The 23,705-nt window shown below is 35.8% G+C and overlaps 1 protein-coding gene across 1 annotated transcript in view; it reads right to left on the bottom strand.

Annotated features, from left to right (window-relative positions):
* The window catches only part of KLHL1 (kelch like family member 1), a 185,967-nt gene that overhangs the window by 111,900 nt on the left and 50,362 nt on the right, over positions 1 to 23,705 (bottom strand). The window contains exons 2-3 of the mRNA XM_021548042.3: positions 17,817 to 17,999; positions 9,485 to 9,621 (exon numbers count right to left, since the gene is read on the bottom strand). Coding sequence (XP_021403717.2) covers positions 9,485 to 9,621; positions 17,817 to 17,999 — 320 coding nt within the window. The remainder of the gene's footprint in view (positions 1 to 9,484; positions 9,622 to 17,816; positions 18,000 to 23,705) is intronic.

The raw sequence follows: 23,705 nt of genomic DNA, 5'->3' as shown, positions 1-23,705 counted from the left end.
ATTTTTGCTTATGAATCCACCTTACAGTGTAATGAAATCTACTTTTCTTTGGGCTGGATTGCACTGCTGGGAGAAGTGAGTACACCAATCTTATCCTGTTCTGAGGGTACAATTCACCACAGCTGCTGTCAGATGGTCACAGGGCAGAAAGGCAGTGAAAGTGTTTTACAGTGCAGGAGCAGGAGCAAACACCTGAAAGGTGAGGACCTCTTTCACAAAGGCTTTGCAATTACCACTGCAATTTTCATTATTCTTTTGCTTTTGTTTTGGAACTGGAGGTACACAGCCAGGCAGCTGAACTCAAAAGAGTGGATATGGGTACACATCTCCAGTGTAGAAGCTCCAGAAAGAAACACATTAAAGAGGCAGCCCATCCTACAGCAGCCTGTCTAATCACTTCACTGATGCCATTTAAGCAACAGTCTGGCATGTGCCAGTTGGCAACACAGAGGGATGATGCTCCATTCAAAGGAACACTCACTTTTCAACCATGCCCTGGATTAATGTTCAGTACCTGTTTTAATCTCTCTTTGGAGATGAAGAACTTTGAGCCTAGCAAGGGACAGCTTTAAAAATGCACCCTGCAGTGCACTCTGTTCTTCTTCTCCATACCCATTTCTTCCCTGTGTCTGTCTGAATTTATTTTTATTGATTTCTCCAGAATAGCAGATTGCATCATAGTACAAGGAAACACACTCACTATCTATCTCTCCATAATATTCTAGATCATTCTGAATGCTCAAAATTTATGGATATCCAATTCACAGTGCTTTTCTAAGCAATTCTCATCTATTTTGCCAAAATAATGAGACAACAGCTGGTTCATGGTACATAATTGCCAATTCTCTCCCTTAATGAAATATCCTGGGTAAAAGGAAGAATAACAATTCATTGGAGTCTACTGTAGAGCTCCAGGAATGAGCAAAGACTTTGTGTTTCAGTGACAGGAATGGAAAACATCTGCTCCAGATGGAAACAAGACCCTCAGAGAGTGACTAAAAAGAAAAAAATTAGGGGACGTCAGTCTCTGAAGTTCTTTCCTACAGACCTGAATTATGTCAAAGCCCACAGTTTGTTTTAGGATCAGAAAAATATTCAGTGAATGAAGGTATTTTTATCCAAGCAGGTTGACATTCACAGTGGACAGAAGACAACAATCTGATCCTACACTTACATTGAGGAATTTTGAAAGATTCTTGCACTGTACACATGGGCAGTATAGCTGAGAATTTAATCCAAGTGCATAAATAAGAATTTTATGAGGAACACTAGTGTTGTGGTTTGACACAGAAAAAGAATTTTTCTTGGAAGGAAGAGGTCAATTTGGATGTTGACCAATTGAAGGTGGACATGCCTTTGAGAACACAGAGGGGTTAAAAGCAGAATTCCCAGGGGAACTCACTCTCTTTGGTTCCGCTCAGCCGCAGTGCAGCCTCTCCCCTGCCCGGCCGTGGCTGGGTGGGGAGGGGAAGGCCCATGGCCTGACAGAGGTGGGCCCAAGGGTGGAGGGACTGGAACCCCTGAAGGTGGAAGGCTGGAGAAATCTGGGATGTCTCCGTTCTCCCCCAGAGTCTCTCTCTCTCTAGAGAGAGAGAAAGAGACAGCAGCAGTTTTTGTCAGCAGTTCACTGCTGGAAGGAGAAGAGCGGGGGCAGGGCAGGGGGGGCCGCAAGGTGCTCAGCTGCCCGTGGGAGCCGGAGTCTGGGCAGCGAGACATCCTTGGGAGTTGGGACTTTTAACCCTTCCTTGAGAAATAAAAGCTTTGTGAAATTTCACTCTTCCTCGGTTTGAAAGAGAGGAAGAGAGACAGCTTGGACCCTGGGATGTTAGAAGGAGGAATTCTAGGTGGGAGGAGATGATGGGGTGGCTTTTGGCTGGACTTTTCCTTGTTGGCCATAGACTGAACCAATCTTCTCCTCCAAGAGAAACTGTATTTTAGGAGGATGCCAGTGAGCCAAAGAGACCTGCTTCAGCTGGGAGAAGACAGAAATGTAGTGAACAGAGAAAAGTTGGGGAGGTTTGTGGTTGTGCCCCTTGTCTTCAGAGAAGAAGCAGAGAAGAAGATCTCTGTTCTTGGACCCTCAGCCCCAGGGGGAAAATGGGAAAATGGGGGGGACTGTGGTCCCAAAAAATGAAAAACTGAACTGTTGTTTTTTTCCCCTCTTGGCAGGGCATCCTTGAAAGGAAAAATCCTAAAAGCAGTCTATCCATCCATGCATTGGTGGTGAGAGCACTGTGCATGGAAAGGAGAAGAGTCACCATTGGCAAACTTTTTTTTTCCGGGCGGTGCCATGTGTGACATGGAAACACAGGATGTGGAGCTGTGTTTCTTGGGGGTCTGTGGTACAGGAGAGACTCTGTTCCCTCGATGGACTGAATATTGATTGTTTGGAGGGTGGAAACCTGATTGGGGTCCAGATCGTATCTCACTATGGTTTGTTGGAGTTGGGTGGTGGGAGGAGGAATGATTTGGAAGGTTTTCATTTTGAATTTTGTGTGGTTTATTGTTTTTTCCTTCTTTTTCCTTTTACAGTATAGTAGTAGTAGCTTAATAAAGTTTTTCCCTGTTATTAAGCTTGGGCTTGCTTTGCTCTATTCTCGATCTCATTTCACAGCATTCAATTGAGAGATTGCATTTTCATGGGGGCACTGGCATTGTGCCAGTGTCAAACCATGACAACTGTATATGAAAATGTCAATCTGAAATGTAACTGGAGCAAAGGTACATATGAACTTTGAAGTGTAGTCAATGTAGAACATCCAGGACAGATAATCTGAACTGTGGCTCTACAGATCGTGCCATCACTACCACTTTCTACTTCCTAAACTGGAGCAACCCTGATAAAGAAGGCTTTTTTGGATAACTCTCTTTGCAACACTCTCTTTATTGACTCCTGAAAAGTATGACGTATCATGACAAGTATCTGCTTCTAGAAGAGAGTTTCACAGGGGATCTTCCACATCCAGAAGTTAAGTTTATTCAAGGTCTAGTACCTTGAGCACCTAGTATGACCATTTTCATGTACTCTCCATTACACAACAGCTGACAAAGTATTTCAGATCAATTCACTTTTATCACTCATCCCAGAGTCCCTGGAACAAATGAACTCCCATCTGAAATGAAATTTAAGGGCCTATTCTCTGCAAGTGCAAAGTCAACCATCAAATACATAGCAGAGAAAATGTAGTGGGAGAGCAGTAGATAATGATCTCCTTCAAAAAGTGCTACTTAAACATGGTCCACCTTCACAGGCATCTCTAATGATAGTACAGAACAAATAACTCTTGAACAAACTCGACATGTCACAGAGGTAGAGGTAATGACCTTTATAATATCAGGGTAGCTCCACTTTTCAATGTGATCAATAGGTACTAGAGAGGAGTAGCCTGAAACACTGTGAAAATGCCACCAGTACCTAAAATCCAGGCATTATTTGTCTGAGCACAAGTTTTTAATAAAATACCTTATGTTGTAGCCATTGAGTTAAACTTGTCTGGGACTTCCCTCTAGCACTGAGGCAAAGGGGAATGAAATGGCCGCAGTTTTGCTCCAAACATTATCATCCTCCAAACAATGGCAGTCACATTCAAACAGCATGTTCTAGCATAATCCAGTGGCTGTGATAACTCCTGGGCTCTGACACTAATAACTGGAACAAGCCAAAAGTATGCTGAGTTGTCCTCGATGTTTGTTCACATAAACAACTGACTTTCACAAATTAAATAAAAAAAAAGTCCCCAAACCAAAACCAAGAAAGAAATCTCCTTGAGATATTAATTAATATTGCTTCTGTGCTGCAAGAACCTAAGGGTCCTTGTGCTTAAAGGCATGCTCCTACTTGCTAGATTCCTGCTGTCTGGCCTGTGTGTGTTATTAGCTATATATATATATTATACTGAAAAAGGCACTTGACAGTACTTTAATTAAAGAATCTCTCAAATAAAGTTTAATTAAAATCTATACAGCAGGGCTTGAACCTCTTCCATGTATGAAATATTCTCTATTTTTTTTCAGATATGTATAAATAAATAAAGGATTTTTAGTGTTCTATTGCTTAAATGGTTTTGCTTTTCCAGTTTCATTTCCAGTATGAAAGTACCAACCTACTCTTCTGATCACTGTCAGGAATGAATGCTAATTAGATATCCCAATGTTAATTAGATTTCCCAATATAGGAAATCTATAGTAACTTCACAGCTCTTTTGTATCTTCAAAGGAGGGCTCCCACAGTCACCAACAGCAGAAAAACAACAGAATATCAATCTATAATTTCAGTCTTCTCTGAACTATTGAACCAAATTGAAAATAATGAAAACTCAAGTTTTAAGATCAAGAAAGAACACGACCTAAGAAAAAAAGGTGAAGAAACACTCATCTGTATAACTTCTTATACTGAATTCTTAAAAGATCAAAGATTACACATCCATCTATCCCAGGGCACTAAGATCTCAGTCATATATTTTTTTTTCTAGCAACCACCTTGCTGCTTGAAAAATGAAATATACTTTCTTCATAGCCATTGAAGCTAAGTGTTGGCTTCTGATTTCCTCAGTTGGCTCACAAGGAGCAGATAGCAAATGAGGAAGTTTTGTTAAAGTTACAGTTCTGCTCTATCACAGACAAAAAATACTTTGTCTATCTGAAAAAAACAAAAAAATGCCGCAGAATGTGGATAGATTAATGAAGTTGCATATTTTTTATTGGTCAAATATATCCTTTACCAAAAACAGTGGTAAAGCTGTTTTGATTTACCCTTGTGAGTCAATGTATAGAACAAGAAGCATATAATTTCGATGGAATGTTTTTCTAATAAATTTACATCATCTACATAATTTGAATGATACAAGTTGTAATTACATTATAATGTAGCTATGTCATTAGAAAAATTTGTGTATATTTCAGATAAAACAATATGTAGTCAATACATTATTAATGTGTTTACAAAAATTATAACTTAAATATATATTAAAAAATTCCAAAACAACCCCAAGACTGACATAACACAGAGTTTATAGTACATATTTTAACACATGCCAATTTTTTCAGCTTTAATCAAATCTGTTTTACAGGTACACAGATCACATAACTTTAAAATTACATAATTATTCACATTGAATCTTCACAGAAACTTCAACACCCTTTATTATCTTTAAATCAGTAGTTTTGGTTGTCTAATTTTCTATCTTCCTGTTACTACCCTTAGACTGGCAGGTGCCTTCACTCAGGAGATGCTCTAAACAAGACTGTAAAAGACGATGCTCTGATGGGTGACCATGTAATTCTACCTTACCAATTATTTAGGAATTTATTTGTGTACAGAACCACAGAATCACAGAATAAACTGACTTGGAAGGGACCCTCAGCAATCACTGAGTTCAGCTCTAAGCCCTGCACAAGACCACTCCAACAGTCACACTAGGTGCCTGAGTGCACTGTCCAAATGCTTCTTGAACTCTGTCAGTCTTGATGCTGTGACCACTTCCCTGAGGAGCCTCTTCCAGTGCCCAGTCTCCTCTGAGTGAAGAACTTTTTTCTAATATTCAGCCCAAATGGCCTGTGAGAGAGCTGCAGGCTCAGAACCCTTGGGTTCTGTACTGGTCACCACCGAGAAGAGATCAGTGCCTCCCCCTCCCTCCTCATGAGGAAGTTGTAAACTGCAATGAAGTCTCCCTCAGTCTTCTTGAGGCTGAACAGACCAAGTGAACTCAGCTGCTCCTCAAGCCCCTTCACAAATCTCATGGCCCTCCTTTGGACACTCTCTAATAATTTAGTGTCTTAATAGTGTGGCGCTCCAAACCACACACAGCACTCAGGGTGAGGCCACCCCAGTGCAGAGCAGAGCAGGACAATCCCCTGTCATGCTCAACTGGTGATGCTGGGCCAGATGCACCCCACGACTATTTTTCCTTATGTGTCTGGAGTACAAAATCTCCTCTTTGATGAACTTTAATTCTGAACTTTAATTTGTAATCAGATTAGATTATATTGATGAAGTGTCTGGTATCATTTTACAGTACCTTCACCTATAAAAATGCTTTTCATAGACACATATATTTTATCATTCTTAAACTCCTACTTAGTATGTACAATTCACAGTAAAAATGAAATAATTTCACCTGGTTATAAAAAAATATAAACCCGAGTGAATTACAGGTAATAAAATGTGGAAATGGTTCTATCTTTATAATCACATCTAAACATATTTGCACTGTAATACTCTTAACTTCTACATTATTGCAAACAAGTCCAGATTCAGCTGTATTTTTTCTGATTTGTTCAGTTGTCCCCAGGGAAAACCTTTTCCATAACAGCAGCAACTATAGGTGACTTTTTTTTTCAAGCTCCTTGAGTTAAGAAGATAGTGACAGAAAAAAGAAAATAGAACTAAATAACTGCCCATTTGTCAAAATTGTTTTCTGTTCCTGAGGTAAAACAATAAAGAGGTCACAGATCAGGTAAAACTGGTCACAGACATGAGCTGCTGAAAACTTTTTCACACATTGTGCAATCAGTAATTGGAATTTGGCAGCCAGATTGTCCAGATATTCTAAGTCTAGACAGATGTATGCTCCAGATTAGAGAACGATAGTCTGAAAGGGAATTTCTGTTGCCTTCTGTGCTTCTGGCTATCCAAACAGTGGCTATTTTCTTAAATTTCCACTTGTCCACATCCATGCAGCACAAGGAAAGTGAACTGACTCAGAAGGAAAGGGGACATAAGCTAGACTGGTGGTAAATAAGGAATCAGAGTGCAAGAAAGGAGATAAGAAAGTATAAATCTAGATAAATCATATGAAATTACAGAAAAAAATGGGAAAAAAAGGTTTTGTTCTGGCAAGGTCAAGGAAAAACAGTGATTAACTGAAAAGCCCAGACTGAATTTCAATAAACTGAATAAGTTTGGGACTATTTTTTTCTAGGAATTAATGAATCACATGAGTTATCACTGAATTCTACATAGCACTTTTGAATGCCCCTACCCTCTGTGCAAGGTTGGCCACATTAATGATGAGCTGTGTATCCAAGGTATACCCACCATTTGTTAGAGAGACTGCTATTTGGATTTGGCTAAAACTTCCAGGATCAATAGAGACAACTGTGTTCCAGTGCCTGCAAACCTTCCCCAGCATTGTTTAATTTGTTAGCATAATTATAGCTAGGAAATTTAGGTGTCTGTTAAGATATCTGATGCAGAGAAAAGGAATAGAGAAAGAAATAATCCCACATGAACTCCAGGAGATAAGGACATAAGCTAAGAATAAATAAGTCTAAATAAAAATAAATCAGAATAAAGAATCTGATGCTAGAGAAATGCAAGACAGAGTAATAAAAGCCAGAATAATCTATGGCATCCAATATATTTAATCTTTTAGCATGTAAAATTGTCTCACGTTTCTCAACCCTCATCACTCTTCTGTTGTCATTAAGTATTTGTGAAACTTGCAAGTGCAAACTTAAGATGTTTTAAAGTCTTATTTGGTCTCCAAAATGAGTTAGAAAAAAAGAATAATGGTGTATTACCAGTGCAATTGAAAGGACATCTTCGTTATCATCTTAAATTTCTAATTCCTAATTCTTCAAGGTGATGTTACAACAGTACATAATGTTGCCATTTCTGAGGCAGTTTGGACTGTGTTACTGTTTAAATGAATAAATATTACAGATGCAAATTTATATGAGGCAAACTAAAAAACACATAAATTATACTAGCTGTGGAGCTCTCTTTTCATCCATTTGTGAAGTCTGGCCCTTATTTACCTTACACCAAAAAGAAATTTTCAAGTTTTACATCTCATATAATGAAGAGAGTATATCACATGGCATAGAGAATCAAGGAGCATAAAGGAGCCGAATATTTTAAACGTTTTTGGTAAGCAGAGGTTTGCTTCTTCTACTTTTTCATTGCCTCATCCAGTCTCCAAAGTTTTCAGAGATAACCATAAAGTTCTTAGATAGCTTCATTTATCTTGAAAATATTTATCTTTTCCCCCCTTTCTTCTGAGTCTCCTTCTTTCCTTAATCTACACTTACATGCTATCTCTTGCTGTCAATAACAACTATTTGTATCTTTCCAGGTGATATTTTAGTGAAAACTGAGACAAAGGAACAATACAGTACTTTAGGATTTCCCCAGTTTTCTTTCCAGGGGAACAACACTGTCTCTTATCTTACTTCCTCTATCTTTAACCTTCCTCCTACAAAATGATTTAACATTACCCATAGTCTTTTTGCTGTTCTATGCCAAAGTATTCTTCATTTTGCCCCAGTATTCCTGTGCCATTCATTCACCAAGTAATCAGATTGTATCCTTATGTGAACTATTTCATTTCATGGATCCCTAGCTTGAAACCCTCCAGATGATGCACATTCCTGAGTGGCAAAGCCACAGCTGAAGGGAGTAGGCATTGCACATTTAACATGTAAAGTACTACTTAAATCACAGTCTTACATTCCTAGAACATTTATTTCTCAAACATTATTCTCAAAGAGAGTATTTTTAGCTTAAATTATGCTTATTTGCTGTTTCTGTTTTCTATTAAGATGGTAAAGCTATTATGCAATAAAAAACTCAGAACATATCCTGATTAAATACATCAAAGTAAACAGCAAGTTGTGATTAAATTATTTTATGTGTATTTAGTGCAGATTAAAACTGCAGGGTTTGAGGTATCCATTTAAAATTTAATCTAAATAAAATATATGATAGAATCATCATATAAAATATGGTTAATTTAAACAATATAAGGACGTCTTTTAGGAAACAAATAGAAAACAGTATATATTTTATACTTAAGTGAGGCAAATGTGATAGGCAGTTCCACTCTTTTAATTACTTTATTTTCTAACATTGGCATTCTTTCTTTCAGTTGTAATGTTCATAACAAGTTGCTTAAGAAGGATAAATCCCAAATTTATAATGCATTAAAATGTAAAACAACTATCCAGAAGAGAGCTTTGAGTTATTAACTCTGAATTGTGAGTTATTCATAAGTTTACACTTCAAAACAGAGTACCAGCATATGAAAGGAAATGAAAGTGAAAACATCCAGCTCATAATAAAACATTTTAAAACATTTTCTTATTTAAACTTCAATTTTTTCTCTTTCAAATTTTTAAAGATTTATGCAATTATTTAAACTGAAATTTGATTAAGACAGCAACATAGGATTATTCTTCAAAAAATACAACTGTTCCTTCAGTGATCTTATGTAATTTGAATCATGTGGGTATGAGACACTCTTTTGAAGTATTTGAAAACCAAGAAAAATATATCATTTTCTTGACTGTCTTAACAAGTCTGAAATATTGAGCAGTTTGGAGATAACAATTTGAATTCATCCCTAGAAATGGTAACTAAACATTTTGGATGATTAAGAGCAAAAAGAAAAATATTTAAACAAAAAATACAATTAAGTGGAATGTAGCAAATGAAAGTATCAACATCTGCCTCTATAGGAAGTATATAATGTATGCACCACAATACCTGTATATGCAAACTGAACAAGGTCCCACAGCGCATTGGGGTCTATGCCTTCCATTTTGATCTCTTCTTGCTTGGCTTCACAAACATCACTTGTAAACATGGCAGCAAAGTAATCAGAGACAGAACTGAGGACAAGTCTGAAATAAAAGTAAGAAACTGATTTAATTTTTATTTTAATATTTTAATTTTAATATTTTAATAATTTTAATATTTATTATAAATGTCACATATTTATAATCGTCTATAAAATTGTTTTCATAACAATTAAAATCATAAGGAGGAATATATTATTTATTTTTGTAACAACTAAAAATTTTAGGAGGAATATATTATTAATGCACACTGGCAGCAAAACACAGAAAGACATTTAATTCTAATTTGGTTTTGCCTCCTGTGATATTAACCAAGTGGTACTTTAGCATATGACTATAAAACAGACATAGAAATTAGCACTCAGTCATTCTGATAATCTTCCAGTCATGCAGATGTCCCAGCTGTTAACAAGATAATCTCTCAGTATCAAATAATCAACTTAATAATGACCGGCATTTCATAATCCAGAAGTACTTTTCTTTATTCTTAAAGGCTTATTATAAATTTTAATAACAGCATGTGTCTTTAGACAATCTGTAAACCTTCCACTAAACTGTTAGTAGCTTAACATGATACTCACTAAAAATGTATAATAAAATTGCTGTGTAATACAATGTTTTTGTTAATAAACATGTCCAAGGAAAATAATTTGAAAATAAATATTTTATTTTATGTTTACAGATTGGATATAGAGAAAACAATACCACAGCAAGTATCAGGTATGACTTTAATTACTGGGGCTTTAAGTTAAGGCATTCCTCGAAATACCATCTACAGTGAAATTTTGATCTTGTTAGGACTGACTATTCACAGATAATCTTGAGATAGAAATGTGGTACAGTTATAAATCATGTGCTGCCATGATGGTCACATTTCTGGATTAATTTGAAAACATGATATACAAATATATTAATAAAAGATACAACAATCACAACTAGAGAACTTGGAAATGCAGAGAAAAATAATTAGCCTTTTGTATATTGTTAGCTAGTTTGTCCAGGGCAAATTATAATTATTAAAAAAAAAAGCAAAGATAAACAAGTTAATTCTTATCAGCCACCATGGTAATTGATTGCCTTTGCTCTCTTAGCTCATCCCAATAGCTAAGTAAAATATGACAGCTTGAATTGGCTTCATAATTTTACAGTGTTTTAAGCTGCTATATTTTACCAGCAAGTAGGGCAGATTGAAGACATATATATGATCTTTGCCTCTAATGATGGGAAATGACTAAACAGTTATAGTACTTTATCACTTTTCATTTTATGCTCAACTCCAGCAATCATGAGTCTTAGAAGTAAACATCCTAGTTCATAAACAGTTCACATTTATATTTATGTAATGACTAAAAGTCAATGGATGACTACTAGAAACAGACTTTGGTGCTGCCACCAGAAACTCCTAATTTACTATTTTTTCATCACTGAGGGACATTTACTTCTACATTTGTTTAGTTTTTTCTATCTTATTTATATATTTATTATTATTGTTGTTGTTGTTGTTGTTGTTGTTGTTATATTTGTAAATCTTCTTCTAGCACTTTTTCTGACCACTTATAAATAAGTGACTTTATTGTTCATAGATACTTTAATAAAAGCATCACAAAAATCGCAGAAAAGAAAAACATGATGATTTTCTCTGAGATAAAAATTCTCACAGATAGCAGAGATGTAATTTAGGCATGTAAATTTAGGTATGCAATTTAGGATTTTCATTTGAGAAATTTCCATTTCATTAATAGAGATTTAATTTAATGTCATTTTTCATTAGCCATTGCTTCAGATTTACTAGTCGTCATTTAAATTCAGCTATGGATATTCAGTTTGATCACTTGCCAAAAGCAAGGCCAAAATCCTTGGCTGCATCAAAACAAAAAAAAAAAAGGACAAATAAATTAACAGAAATTTTAATACACCAGTTAATGACCAATGGAAATATCTTCAAACAGTAATAGCTTGTATTTTAAACACACATTATTTATGTTCAGCAGTTACTTTTTATATAATCTTACTGTATATATATGGTCCAATGTAAAACAAACAAACAAAAAACAACAGAGGGAAGGCAGAAAATAAACAGAAGAATGAAATCTCTTTCACAAATTTCTGTAAAAATATGTGATTTACCAGAGTTTGTGTGAGGAAAGTCAAAGATGCTATCTAATGGATTTCAGCTGTGAAGGAGCATGCAGTCTACAGGAACACAACAAGACCCAGACCAAAGTGGGAAAAAAAAGAAAAAAAGAAAAATAAATAAGACATATGTCAGGTACTCAGCATTACCTATTTTTCTTAGAGGTTTATCCCTACTGGTTTGTACCATCTATCAAAGAAAATGGCTTAAATGAGCAGAAAGGTTCTGTGATGTAGCAGCTCACCTACAGAAGCAAGACAAGCTTTTGAACATACTGATGAAAAAACAAGATTGGTTTTTTTAAAGTGTCTTATGTTAGTCAATAGTTAACAGAAATACTGAATCAGCTATTTCATCAACTTACTATAACCAAAAGACTAAGTTTCAAGACACTGACTTTCACTTTGGGAAGTGCTCTGCAAGTTGAAGTGAAGTGAGACGAACTTGCCAATAACACTTAATTCTGAAAGGTTTACACCTTTTGTAAATCTTTATTGTATTCCAGGGTTTAGATGGAAGATCAAAAGTGAGAAATCAAAGAGATCAATTAATTTGTAATGATCTGCTGCTTTTTGTAGATTAGAAGACTCCAAACAGTCCTAAATCTTGGTTTAAAGGCATGCTGACCTATTAATCAAGAAAGGTCAGGTGGCTGAGGATGTCACCTTTTCAACTTTGGATCTGGCAGTGAGAATACATAATAAATTCTTTCATCCTTGAGACTCCTAGCAGGTAAGTCATGGCTTAAAACAAGTTTGTGAACCCAGAATGATTTTTTTGAGATTAAGGGATTTCTTTCTCTTTACAACTAATTTCAGCCTGATCAATTTCTGGTTTCTTTTATACGTAACCCATATGACTGCTTAGGGTTGTGACCTTTTTTCCCAGGATACCAGATTTTATTTTAGTTTATTACAGAATATTTCTCTGTACTTTCACAACTTTTTTCATATACACTTTTGATAGAGAATTGCCTCAACGCTGATGGGGCATTTATTAATTAAAAGAAGCAAACAAACCTTGATCACTTAAAATCTTTAAGAAAGCTCTTACAATATATTACTGCCAACTGAGTAGAATATCAGATGTTACTTGGACTAAAACATCATAAGCAAGGCACTATTTTTTCTCCATGCATATTATGCTAGAACACATAGGAGCTGAATATTCTCGAGAACTGGGTCCATGAGAATCTCTTGAGGTTTAACTAGACCAAGTGCAAGGTGCTGCATTTGGGTTAGGGCAACCCCCAGGATGAGGGATGAATTGCTAGAGAGCAGCCCTGCTGGGACTGTCTTGATGCTTCTGTATGAGAGGCTGGACATGACCCAGCCATGGGCACTCACAGCCCAGAAACCCAAACATGTCCTGGGCTCCATCAAAACAGTGGTGACCAGCAGGGTCTGCTTTGGTGAGACCCCACCTGGAGTACTGCATAAGAACAGCTCTCATTTACAACGTTTCTAGGGGTAATATGATAATATTTAGAATTTTTCCACACTACATTTTAATTTTCATTTACCTTTTGACAGATGGCATTGTGAAAGTATTCATATATATATATCTGTAGACTCAGATATATGCTCAAAAAGCTGCAATTTTAAGTTCTGAGTACTGAAAGGAATAAAATCTCACATTCAATCAATAGTGGTATAATTCACAGCACATGAAGGACATCAACTTCTTAGAGCCAGTCCTGGGCCACCAAAACGATTAGAGGGGTGGAGGACTTCTCCCATAGGGAAAGACAGGGAATTTGGCTTTTTCAGCCTAAAAAAGAGAAGACTTAGGGATGACTTAATTGCTGCCTTCCAGTACATGAAGGAGCATTCAAGAAAGGTGGAGAGGGACTCTTTATATGGTCATGTAGTGACAAAGACAAGGGAGAATGGTTTCATAGTAAAAGAGTAGATTCCTTTACCCTTAGAAGTCCATTTCAGATCTGCACCTTTTTTCAGTCCATAAAGTAATAGCATTAGTATTCTGTTTTAATACAGTAATAAAATAGCTCTAGCTGGAAAAGGACCCTTAAGGCTCCTAAAACAAAAATAAACCATGTGATTAAGTGCATGATCAGATGCTCCTTGAACTCTTACCACTTCCCTGGGAAGCCTGTTGGAGCAACTTACCACCCTTTTGCTGAAGAACCTTTTTCTAATATCCAATCTGAACTTCCCCTGACTTCATTCCATTTCCTTGGGTCCTGTCACTGGTCACCAGACAGATGAGATCATCACCTCCCCCTCTGCTGCTCCCCTTGAGGAAGCTGTACACATGATGAAGTCATCTCTCGGCCTTCTTTTCTGAACAAGCCCAGTGACCTCAGCTGCTCTCCTTGTCCATTTTTCCTTCAAAACCTTTCATCACCTTGGATGCCCTCCTCTGGACACACTCCAACAGTGTGATGTCCTTATATTGTGGCTTCCAGATCTGCACACAATACTCAAGGTGAGGCTGTACCAGCACAGAGCAGAGAGAGGCAATCACCCCTTGATGTGCTGGTGATGTTGTGCCTGGTGCTTCCCAGAGCATGGTTGGCCCTTTGCTGCCAGTGCACTGCTGACTCTCATTCAACTTGCCAGCAACCCAAACCCCCATATCAAGATTATCAATCAAGGTTAATATCAAAAGCCTATCTAAATTGCCTTGTTGCTCCTCTGATGGCAGGAATTTTTGCTGTTGTTCTTCTTTCCCAACCATATTAATTGAATGAATTGTTTTTAAACTCATGGACAGTGGGTTGTGTTAAACAACTCTTTTCAGATGCAATATTTGACATGGGAAGTTCATCAAACCTTACAGATATCTGGGAATAACATAGGGATACTGCTTTTACTCTGTGTTTTCTGTGCATTTTTCTTCTTTAACTCCCTTCATCTAGATTTTCCTTCCTTCTCTGCCTGGTTCTACTTTCTTTTCTGCCTGGTTCTTTATTCTTTCATATTGCCTTTCAGCTAAACTTTTTCCATTAATTTTCCTCATTTTACCAATACTATTTTTTTTAAATTTGTCTCTCTATAGTAGCACTCAAAATGAATTGAAAAAGATATTACTGCCCAGAGCACTGAAACAGACAATGTTAACTGCATTTTGTTGAAGGAGTTTTATTAAATTTATCTTCACCTGTCATTCAAATACTAGTAGAAAGAGTTGGGTTACCTTACTAAAGTATTTTTTTGTTTTATATGTTATCAGTAATTTTCCAATAGTTCTGTATTATTTTTTCTGCCATGGTAAGATTCCCCCATGATCCTTTCCTTGAGTATTGGAAAGAAAAAAAAAAAAAAACTTAATGTTTTTGATATTAAGAGAAAACAGAAAATAAAAACTTAGATTTCTCATTATAAATTCAATTATACCTGACTATATTATAATAACAACAAAAGTAGATTTCTTGGTTTCTCAACAAGTGCAATGGAAGTCAGAACTGTAAGCTGAGGATGTAATTCCTCTTCTACATCTTCTTTGCATTTTCTGGTTTTATTGAATTTTCTGTTTTATTTAATCCAATCTCTGTTATATGGGAGTGTTTTAATTGGATAGGGGCAGGTGAATTTTAGCCTTATATCACATTTGTTCTTTTTTTGTTTCCCTTCAGCATAGAGTTCCTATCTTGTTTTTTCCAGAATTACTAATCAAAATGTTTTAAACTTCAGTCTGAGTTTAGAGATGCTCTAACATTTATGCAGTCCTAGATGGAAGTTTTAAGGAACTGTCCAGCACAAATATTAAGGTTTATCTATCATTTGCAGTGACTTTAGCTCTTTTCTTCCCAGAATTTTTCATGTTTCTTCAGCAGCTGTAGAATACAGCATTTCAAGTACAGTATCTAAAACCAGTGCAATTCATGTAAATTGCCTTCATTCAAAACAACCAAATCATTGATGGTAAATACATGTTCTTAGTTTTATGTTGACCCATGTAATTATTGCTTGATTAACAATTTTCATTTACTCTGATCATGCAACTATAGTTCTGAACACTATTTACTTCCCAAATGCATAAGAAGAGTACATGGAAAATTAAAGCAGAGATGAATGATGTGGGAGAAATACAGAAACATTGTGTCAACATAAAAAAATATGGAATTAGAGACACCCAAAACTCAGGTACAGATGAAGACAGCAAGGGATTTGATAGTAAAGAAGGGTTTCTGTAAATACCTTGGAAGCAAATGCAAAACTTTTGAAAGATTTTGTGCACTGCTCAAAAAAGCTTTATTTGGCTCAGCTTTTTTTTTTATTTATTATGTTGTATTTTGAGGACAAGTTTAAGGTGTAATACTGGAGGAAGCTCTAAAATGATGCTGAAGGGTCACTCTGTCTGTGATGCATCATGATAACTGGAGGACGTTTCTAAAGACTGGAAAAGTCAATTTCCATGTCAATCCCTGACAAGAAGGATGTAGGCACCTATACATTTGCTTGCCTCACCAAGATCATGAAGCAAATTTGCCTGGATAACACATCCTGCATCACTAAAAGCAGTGAGGATAATAAAAACAGGCTAACAAGAGAGGAACATCCAAAAGACATGATATTTAAAAATTAACTGTGTATGATCTCAAGGTCTAACCTTGAAGTTGACCCTGCTTTGAGCAGGGGGAGTTGAAGCTGTAATTTCTAGGATTGTAATGACTACAGTAAAATAAGCAGCTCACTGTGCTTGCCCAGTGTCTAAACAAATATAGAATAAACACTATTAACACTTTTCCAGTTATTTGAGATTTGGACTTTTGACTGCAGACCACAAAGAAGTAGAAAATTAAATGTAAAGGTGTCCGAAGGTTTATTAGAAAATCTAAATAAGATTATGGTATTATTTCATGGTTAGTCTTCTTATTAGAGCATGTTTTCAGCTCACAAAGCATTTATATATACTGTAGAATTGAAATGACAAATGTGAAATTAAATTTACTACAAGAAGGTGTGCATCCAAAAATGAACAGCTGTATTAGAAACAGTAGTTTATTTCAGTAGAAACTGAAATAAACTAATTAAAAATACCCCATTATTTAAATATTTTAATGAAGGTTCTGTCTGGTTTTACTTCTTAGAATTTTGACAATAACTCTGGGTCTGCACTCTTGTATATTGTATCTTTTTTTCTTTTACTTACTGTTATAGGAGTTGGAATATAGACTATCCAGCTTCTTTGCTTAACAGCAATAGTCCCTCTGCCCATATTCACTCAGGGCAAAAGGAATTTGTAAAGTCCAAGTTGCCAGGATGCTCTTAGTGTATTCCTCTAAGTTAATTTATGAGTTCAGAAATGCACTGGATATTTTTCTGACTTCCTGATGGGGAACCATAATTCTGCTCTGAATTTAGTATCACACCAGAGAAATCAGGACACAAGCAGGGAATAGATTACTTTTGGTTTGCAGCTTTATGCAGAGTTCAGATGCTCACCAGGAAATTCTGAATTATTTTCTGTATTATAACCTAAACTTTAGGATCATATTTTTATTTTCATGCATTAAATGAAAACCTATTTCTGAGGCCAAAATCTCGATGAAGAATAACTGCTTTAAGCTCTAATTGCTATCCAAAACCAAGTATAGTTTCATAAGTACCCGCTGCTTTAATACTGGACAATCTTACAGAATTTTAGAAATTATAATGTAATTATAATTTTTACTCCAATAATTATAATTAAAAGTAAATAAGTTTTTTTTTCTTTTAGTTCATTGAAAGGCACAGCTCATAGGAAAAAAGTGTTAAGTATTCTACTATGTATCTGAGAGACTGCACAACAGACTTATCAGAGGATCAGGATCTTAATCTAGAAATGTTGTTGTGTTCAGTGTAGCTATGCAGCATCCCTTTTCAGAAATTTCCATTCTCTTCACATAAGAATAGCATCACAGCAGGGAGAATTGTTAGTCACACTCACTGTCAGTTTGCTAGCTGAGTGCTACTTGAACTTTTGAAATCTGTACAAAAAACCCACACCTTCAAAGCCCCAACCTTCAAACCCACCTTTTTCAGCCACTTACACTTGTGTTTAAAGAAAGAGGAGAGAATAAGGGGCAACAGGAAACACCATTCTAAAAAAATACACATACCCAGCCTTATAATTTCAATGTATTATGCCGATGTCTTACCTGTGTGCAGGTATCTTGCGATCCCCGGCAACCAGGATAACATCACAGAGCTGCTGCTGCTTCAGGTAGCTTTCCATTTTCCTGAAGGTTTGCTCTGCGTGGTGAACAGCCTGGTAGAACTCCTCAGAGCTACATGAATCCATGTCACAGTGGGGTGGCAAGGGGTGGCCTGCTCCTGACAGTCTGTAAACAAGAGAAACTCCAGGTTGGTTAAGATATGACCAAGTGTTGACTCCATCACAGCTTCTACAAACTGATACAAGTAAATCAAGGCATCCTTTCCCTGTTCTCATCACTGTAAGTTCAAGATAGAAAAATCTTGCTGCATTGGGAGAGAAATGGAAAAAGCAATTGTATGTTTCCACCAGTTCTGTGTACCTACTCTAGTTCATTTTCTCAAATTCAATTTCATTTTGCACTCCTTGGGAAAGAAAAATAAAACTCTAATTTGACTTAATTTGTAATGAATTCTGATTATTTTCACAATGAAAAATTGCATGTCTAATTTTATCTATAATACTTATTAATAAAAACTGAATTTAGCCTGAAAAGATAATGATGTCTATATTTAAAAGGAAAAAAATAAACATGAGAAAAACTTTGTTTATTTTTCTATTATTATCTAGCCATCTATTCCTAGTTTGAAGTTTCTCAGTTCAGTGTTGCAGTGGAAAATCAAAGTGTCAGGAAGCTCTAGCTCTTGAGGAAACTAGGAAACTCTGCTAGGATTTCTAAATAGTTCTCAACATAGATGATACCCTCTTCTTTTACAAATATGTAATGAGATGGATTCAAATGAAAGCCTTTTTATATATATGACTTGCAGTGCTGAAAATGAAGGATTTCACAGATTAAGCTATTTTTTTTTCTTCAATAGATACAAAAGTTTACATAATCAATAGAAGAGCAACAGACTTATCTTAGTCCAGCATATGAACCAATATTATAAATTAATTCAAACCAATCTCATTTTATATATTCTATTGAAATATAAATATTAAGGAGGACATAAAAATGTTTTTTATTTACAGCAATAATACAACAGTTTCCTTACTCAAGGTTTGAATTCACTAGGTATTACTTTCAAAAAACTGATATTGAAAGATGAGTAAGAAAATGCAGTCTACATTCCTGGTGCTGGGAAAAAAAAATTGAAAAGTTCTAAACATAATAATTCTTAAAACTCAGAATGAAATGCAGTTATAAAATAAAAATAATAAAACCCCCCAAATTCTTGAGACATGCTAGTGATTTGCTTTTGAATTTTGTTTTGTACAAAAATGTTCCAGATAGTCTCCTAGACACTGTACAGAGCTCAGCAGATTTAAAGAAGAAAGGCTGGTCCATCTTTCTGTCACAGGAATCATTTGATTTCACAGCACACCTTTAAAGTAGCTGGAATCCTGCAGAATTGAAGCTGACATGTAGGTAATTTCACAGAGAACCAACGCAGCTACTTCTTCATCTTGCTCCCCCCACTACCTATTCTGTGCCATGTACATGTACTAACTTAACAGAATGAGTTACGATTTAAAATTAAATAACTTCACTTTACTTAAATTTAATTTAAAATAAGTAAATTCACTATTGTAACATTAAGCTGGATAGCGAAAAATTATCAGTTGTTTTAAATTAATTGATATTGTTATTTTTATGCTACAAAGGTTTTAATATGCCTGAGCCTGTCTATAGGAAACTGAACTGGCAAAATGCTATTAAATGTGATTCTTCAACAGAGACAATTACAAAATGGTGATTTAGAAAGAAACATTTGCTTAATTCCATGGCAGATAATATTGTTAAATTGTCAAGTACTTTATGCCAGATATTTCCTCCTGGATAAAAGAAACACATTAATTCTGTGAGTGACATAACTTGCTTATGTGTTCCTATCTAATCTGGGCCCAACCACGTTGATCAGAAATCCAAGTTTATTTTCACATCTTTGGTGGATCAGCTGATGCTTCCTCATGAAACTCTACTGACAGAGCTAAGCTCATTGGAATGGGCAGTGAGCAGATATTTCAGCTCTTTTTTTTCTTTTTATTTTGAATTTTATGTTTGTAGCCAAACACAGATTTCTTTAGTTTTATTGTCAGAGAATTAGAATGTCAAGTAATTTGCAAGAAATAAATTAATGCCTAATAAATGAGGTTGATAGGTTTAAACAGGCATGTTTCTTCCTCTCCTCTGGGGAATTTAGAAGCGACAACAGCAGTTCTGATAAAGGAAAGTAACAGGAATGAACAGATTTTAATGGGTTCATACTGTTTGTTAGTTCAGAAGGTAGGTGTAGGTCAGCTTAAATTTAAGCAGATAGGATACTAGTCCTGGATCTTTTTGGCTATTAAAAATGCTGTCTTTTCCACCTGATTTATGCTGGTCCTGTGAAGTAAGATTGCACTGTAATAGGCTTAGTCTATTTTGTTCTTGAATTGCTAGGCAGTGTTTGCCACAAATTTTCCTCTCTTTCCTGCTAGCCATTTATAAGCAAGAGTTTCTACCCAGTAGCTCAGTGTATCTGTCACTTAGCAAGTCAATAAATGACTGCTCAAAAGCAAGCCACCAATGACAAAAAAAATATTTTAAATATTATCAGAAAAATAGCAAGCAATAAGTTTGGTAGAAGACAATAAGTTAATCTTTTATTTATTTTCTAAGGAAGAGAAAAATAGCAAGCAATAAGTTTGGTAGAAGACAATAAGTTAATCTTTTATTTATTTTCTAAGGAAGCTCAGATAAAAAGCTTACTATATATCCTATTCAGGAGCTAAATCTGTTTCATTACAAATGCTTTGTCTGCATAATCAATACTATAAATTCAGATAGCAACTTGTTAAAGTAGGAATTAGTTAAAGCAATTACCATTTATTACCAATTACCAGTTTGTGAAAGGCATATATAGGTACTCAGGGCCAATTAGCAATATGAAAATCACATTTTCTCTTTGCATATATTGCTCTTGTTTAGGTGCTAGCAAATAAAACCACAAATGGAGAGAGAGGCTTTGTAATTGCATTCAGCAGCAACTCCAACACAAATTTGACTAAAAATTCTCTAAGTCTTTCACAACTCTTTTTAGCATTTGTGTACCTCAAAGTCCTGTAATCAGTAAACTGGACAGACTCCAGGTGGACTTTTTCAATAAACTTCCTCAGCTGGCAAGTGCAAAGCCAGAACTCAGTGTGGAAATTTTAAACATTTGGGAGTTGTCCAGCCAAAAACACTTTAAATTACTTAGTTAATAGCATGGAAATAAGAAAATCCAACCCTTCTCAAGATTACAGCAATGCTACTGAAGGGTGACTGCAGCATGAGAATACTAAAAGGCTCACAAAAATTATCAACATGGCAAATAACTAATAATCTTATAAGTGTTTTTTATGAAATTGCAAACCAGAGTGCATATTGCATAATATTAAAAAAAATAAAATAAAGGAAAAACTCCACTTTAGCAATTTTGTACAGACTATTTTCAGTGGTAAGAACAGCATCCTGGTTTTAAAAGAAAAATTATTAAAGGTGTAGAGAAAAATCTTGTCTTTGAGCCATCACAGATATTAAAACAGTGTAAACAGAAATAAAAACCTAGAGAATTTAAAACATCTGACTCCAAAATCATCCTCTTCTACAAGAAAAAAAAAACAAAAACGCTGATTTGAAGAATAGAGAAATCAAAACCTTTAAGCTAAAATAATGTTGTCAAGGATTTAAAGAGAAAATTCCAGGGAAAAAGGTATTTCACACACAGATTTAGCTACCTACATCTTTCTTTTTAAGTAATTAGTAAAACCAGTAGTTAAACCATATCCTGAAAAAAATAATAACAAGAAGTACTTTGAAATAGAAAATTTGCATTACTTGAAATTATACCACATTTCTCTGCATAAACAGAAGCTTTGATATAGAAATGTTTCTATTCTGGAAATTATATTAATAGATGTGCAGAAAACAACAGATTTATATCACATTTTATAGCAGAAAACTTTACAGAGTACTTAGGTATTTTAACTGCTCAATTTAAATACTTTTTTCTTCATTCCACTAAAGACCCTGGCCCCAAATAAAGAACTCTTTAACCAGAAAATGTCATATAATTTCATCATTACTGGAAAATTAAATCCTGCTGTAGTTATTGGGATTTTTTTCAGTTTTAACTTATGCAGGATTGATTATGCAAACTTATCCAGAAACTGTTCAGTTTAATTCAGTGTATATTACTGCATACATATCCAAAACAAAATATATCCAGTTATTCAGTGAAAGAAACATTGCTTTGCTATTTATAACTTGCAAAACCAGAAAAAGTATTCTATATGTAAGAGTGAAAAAATAAACTTCACACATTTTGTTCTCAAAAAATTACTTATTGAATGCTTAGAAATCAATAGCCAGTGGAATTGCACCATCTAAGATGGACTGTCAGAAGTCATGGCTGTCATTAGTGATCACTTGCAAAATGGCAAGAGGGAGATTTATAAAGACTTTAACAAGTTTTCTTATTGCAACAGCAAGGCTAAAGTTCTTTTTGTGAACAAAAGCTGTGCTTTTCCTTCTGCTACCAGCAATCATATTTGCAACTAGAGGCTCTGCCCAGAGTTACAGCAGGTAGAATTGCCAGATAAAAAAATAATCAGAATATCAAATAGGACTTTTTAATTTTACCAGATTTGCTCAGAGATGTATTGGTGCTGTCTCAGAGACCCCTTTCCCATGTAAAAAAAAAAAAAAAAAAATTAAAGAACCCAGTGCATATTATAAGCTCATTCTATAGATAAAGCTGTATAATGTATACTTTACAATGGTGTCTCCACCTAAATGCAATTTATGAATGAAGATACTTGTAACTCATTCCTTGAACAATGTAAGGCAAAATACAGTCATAGGACATCTGTGTGCCCAGCAAAAGTACAGCTGAATCCTCTACTGTTCTGTATTTCTGTACATCTTAAGACTATTACCAGACACAAGAAACAAAATACTAGCTACCAGTTTATTGTGTGATCCTGGACAAATTGTTTGAGGAGCTCTTCAGAAACACTGGAAGGACAATGAGAAGGGACTACTGTACCACACCAAACTGCTTCTATAGGGAATAAATAGTTCCCTTGTTTGGCAGCTGTATTGGGTTCATGTGGCCAGGTTTCATTAGCGTGGGTGGACGTTGGGTACAGGGGTGGCTTCTGTGAGAAGCTGCTAGAATTTCCTTCAAAGCAAATTCCAGGCAGCTTTAGGATGGATGTGCTGCTAGCCAAGGCTGGGCAAATCAGAAACAGGAGTAACACCTGTGGTCAGTGGAGAAGAGGGGGAGAAGGGGCTCCAGATGCTGGAGCTGAGATTCCCTTCCAGGCTGTGCTGCAGACCATGATGAGGCAGCTGTGCCCCTGCAGCCCATGGAGGATCACGGGGATTGGAGATCCACCTGCTGCCCATGGAGGAGCCCCACACCAGAGCTGGTGGCTGCCTGAGAGGATGCTGTGAATTTGTGCTGCTCTGGGGCCCTGGCAGGGACCTGCAGGCCTCTGGAGAGATGAGCCCATGCTGGAGAAGATTTTCTTTCATAGGACTTGTGACCTTCTGGGGGACCCATGCTGGAGCAGCCTGTGCCTGAAGGACTGCAGCCTGTGGAAGAGTGACCTGGAGAACTGCTGCCCGTGGGGGGGACTTATAGTGGAGATTTCATGGAGAACTCTCTCCAGGGAAAAGGAGAATCAGTTCAAAACCCTCTTGTGGTAAGCACATTTTTCTCTTTCTTCTCGCTTTACCACACCCTTCAAGTTAGACGTTTTCTTATCTATGATCCTTCACCAGATGACCTAACCTAAGCTACAAGCATAGACGTGTCTATTGCTAGTGGTGATAAACCAACACATAAGAATTTCATAGCCT

Source organism: Lonchura striata, chromosome 2 (genome assembly GCF_046129695.1).
Source record: "Lonchura striata isolate bLonStr1 chromosome 2, bLonStr1.mat, whole genome shotgun sequence".
In the NCBI taxonomy this organism is placed as follows: domain Eukaryota; kingdom Metazoa; phylum Chordata; class Aves; order Passeriformes; family Estrildidae; genus Lonchura; species Lonchura striata.
This window is presented reverse-complemented; position numbering and strand designations above follow the sequence as displayed.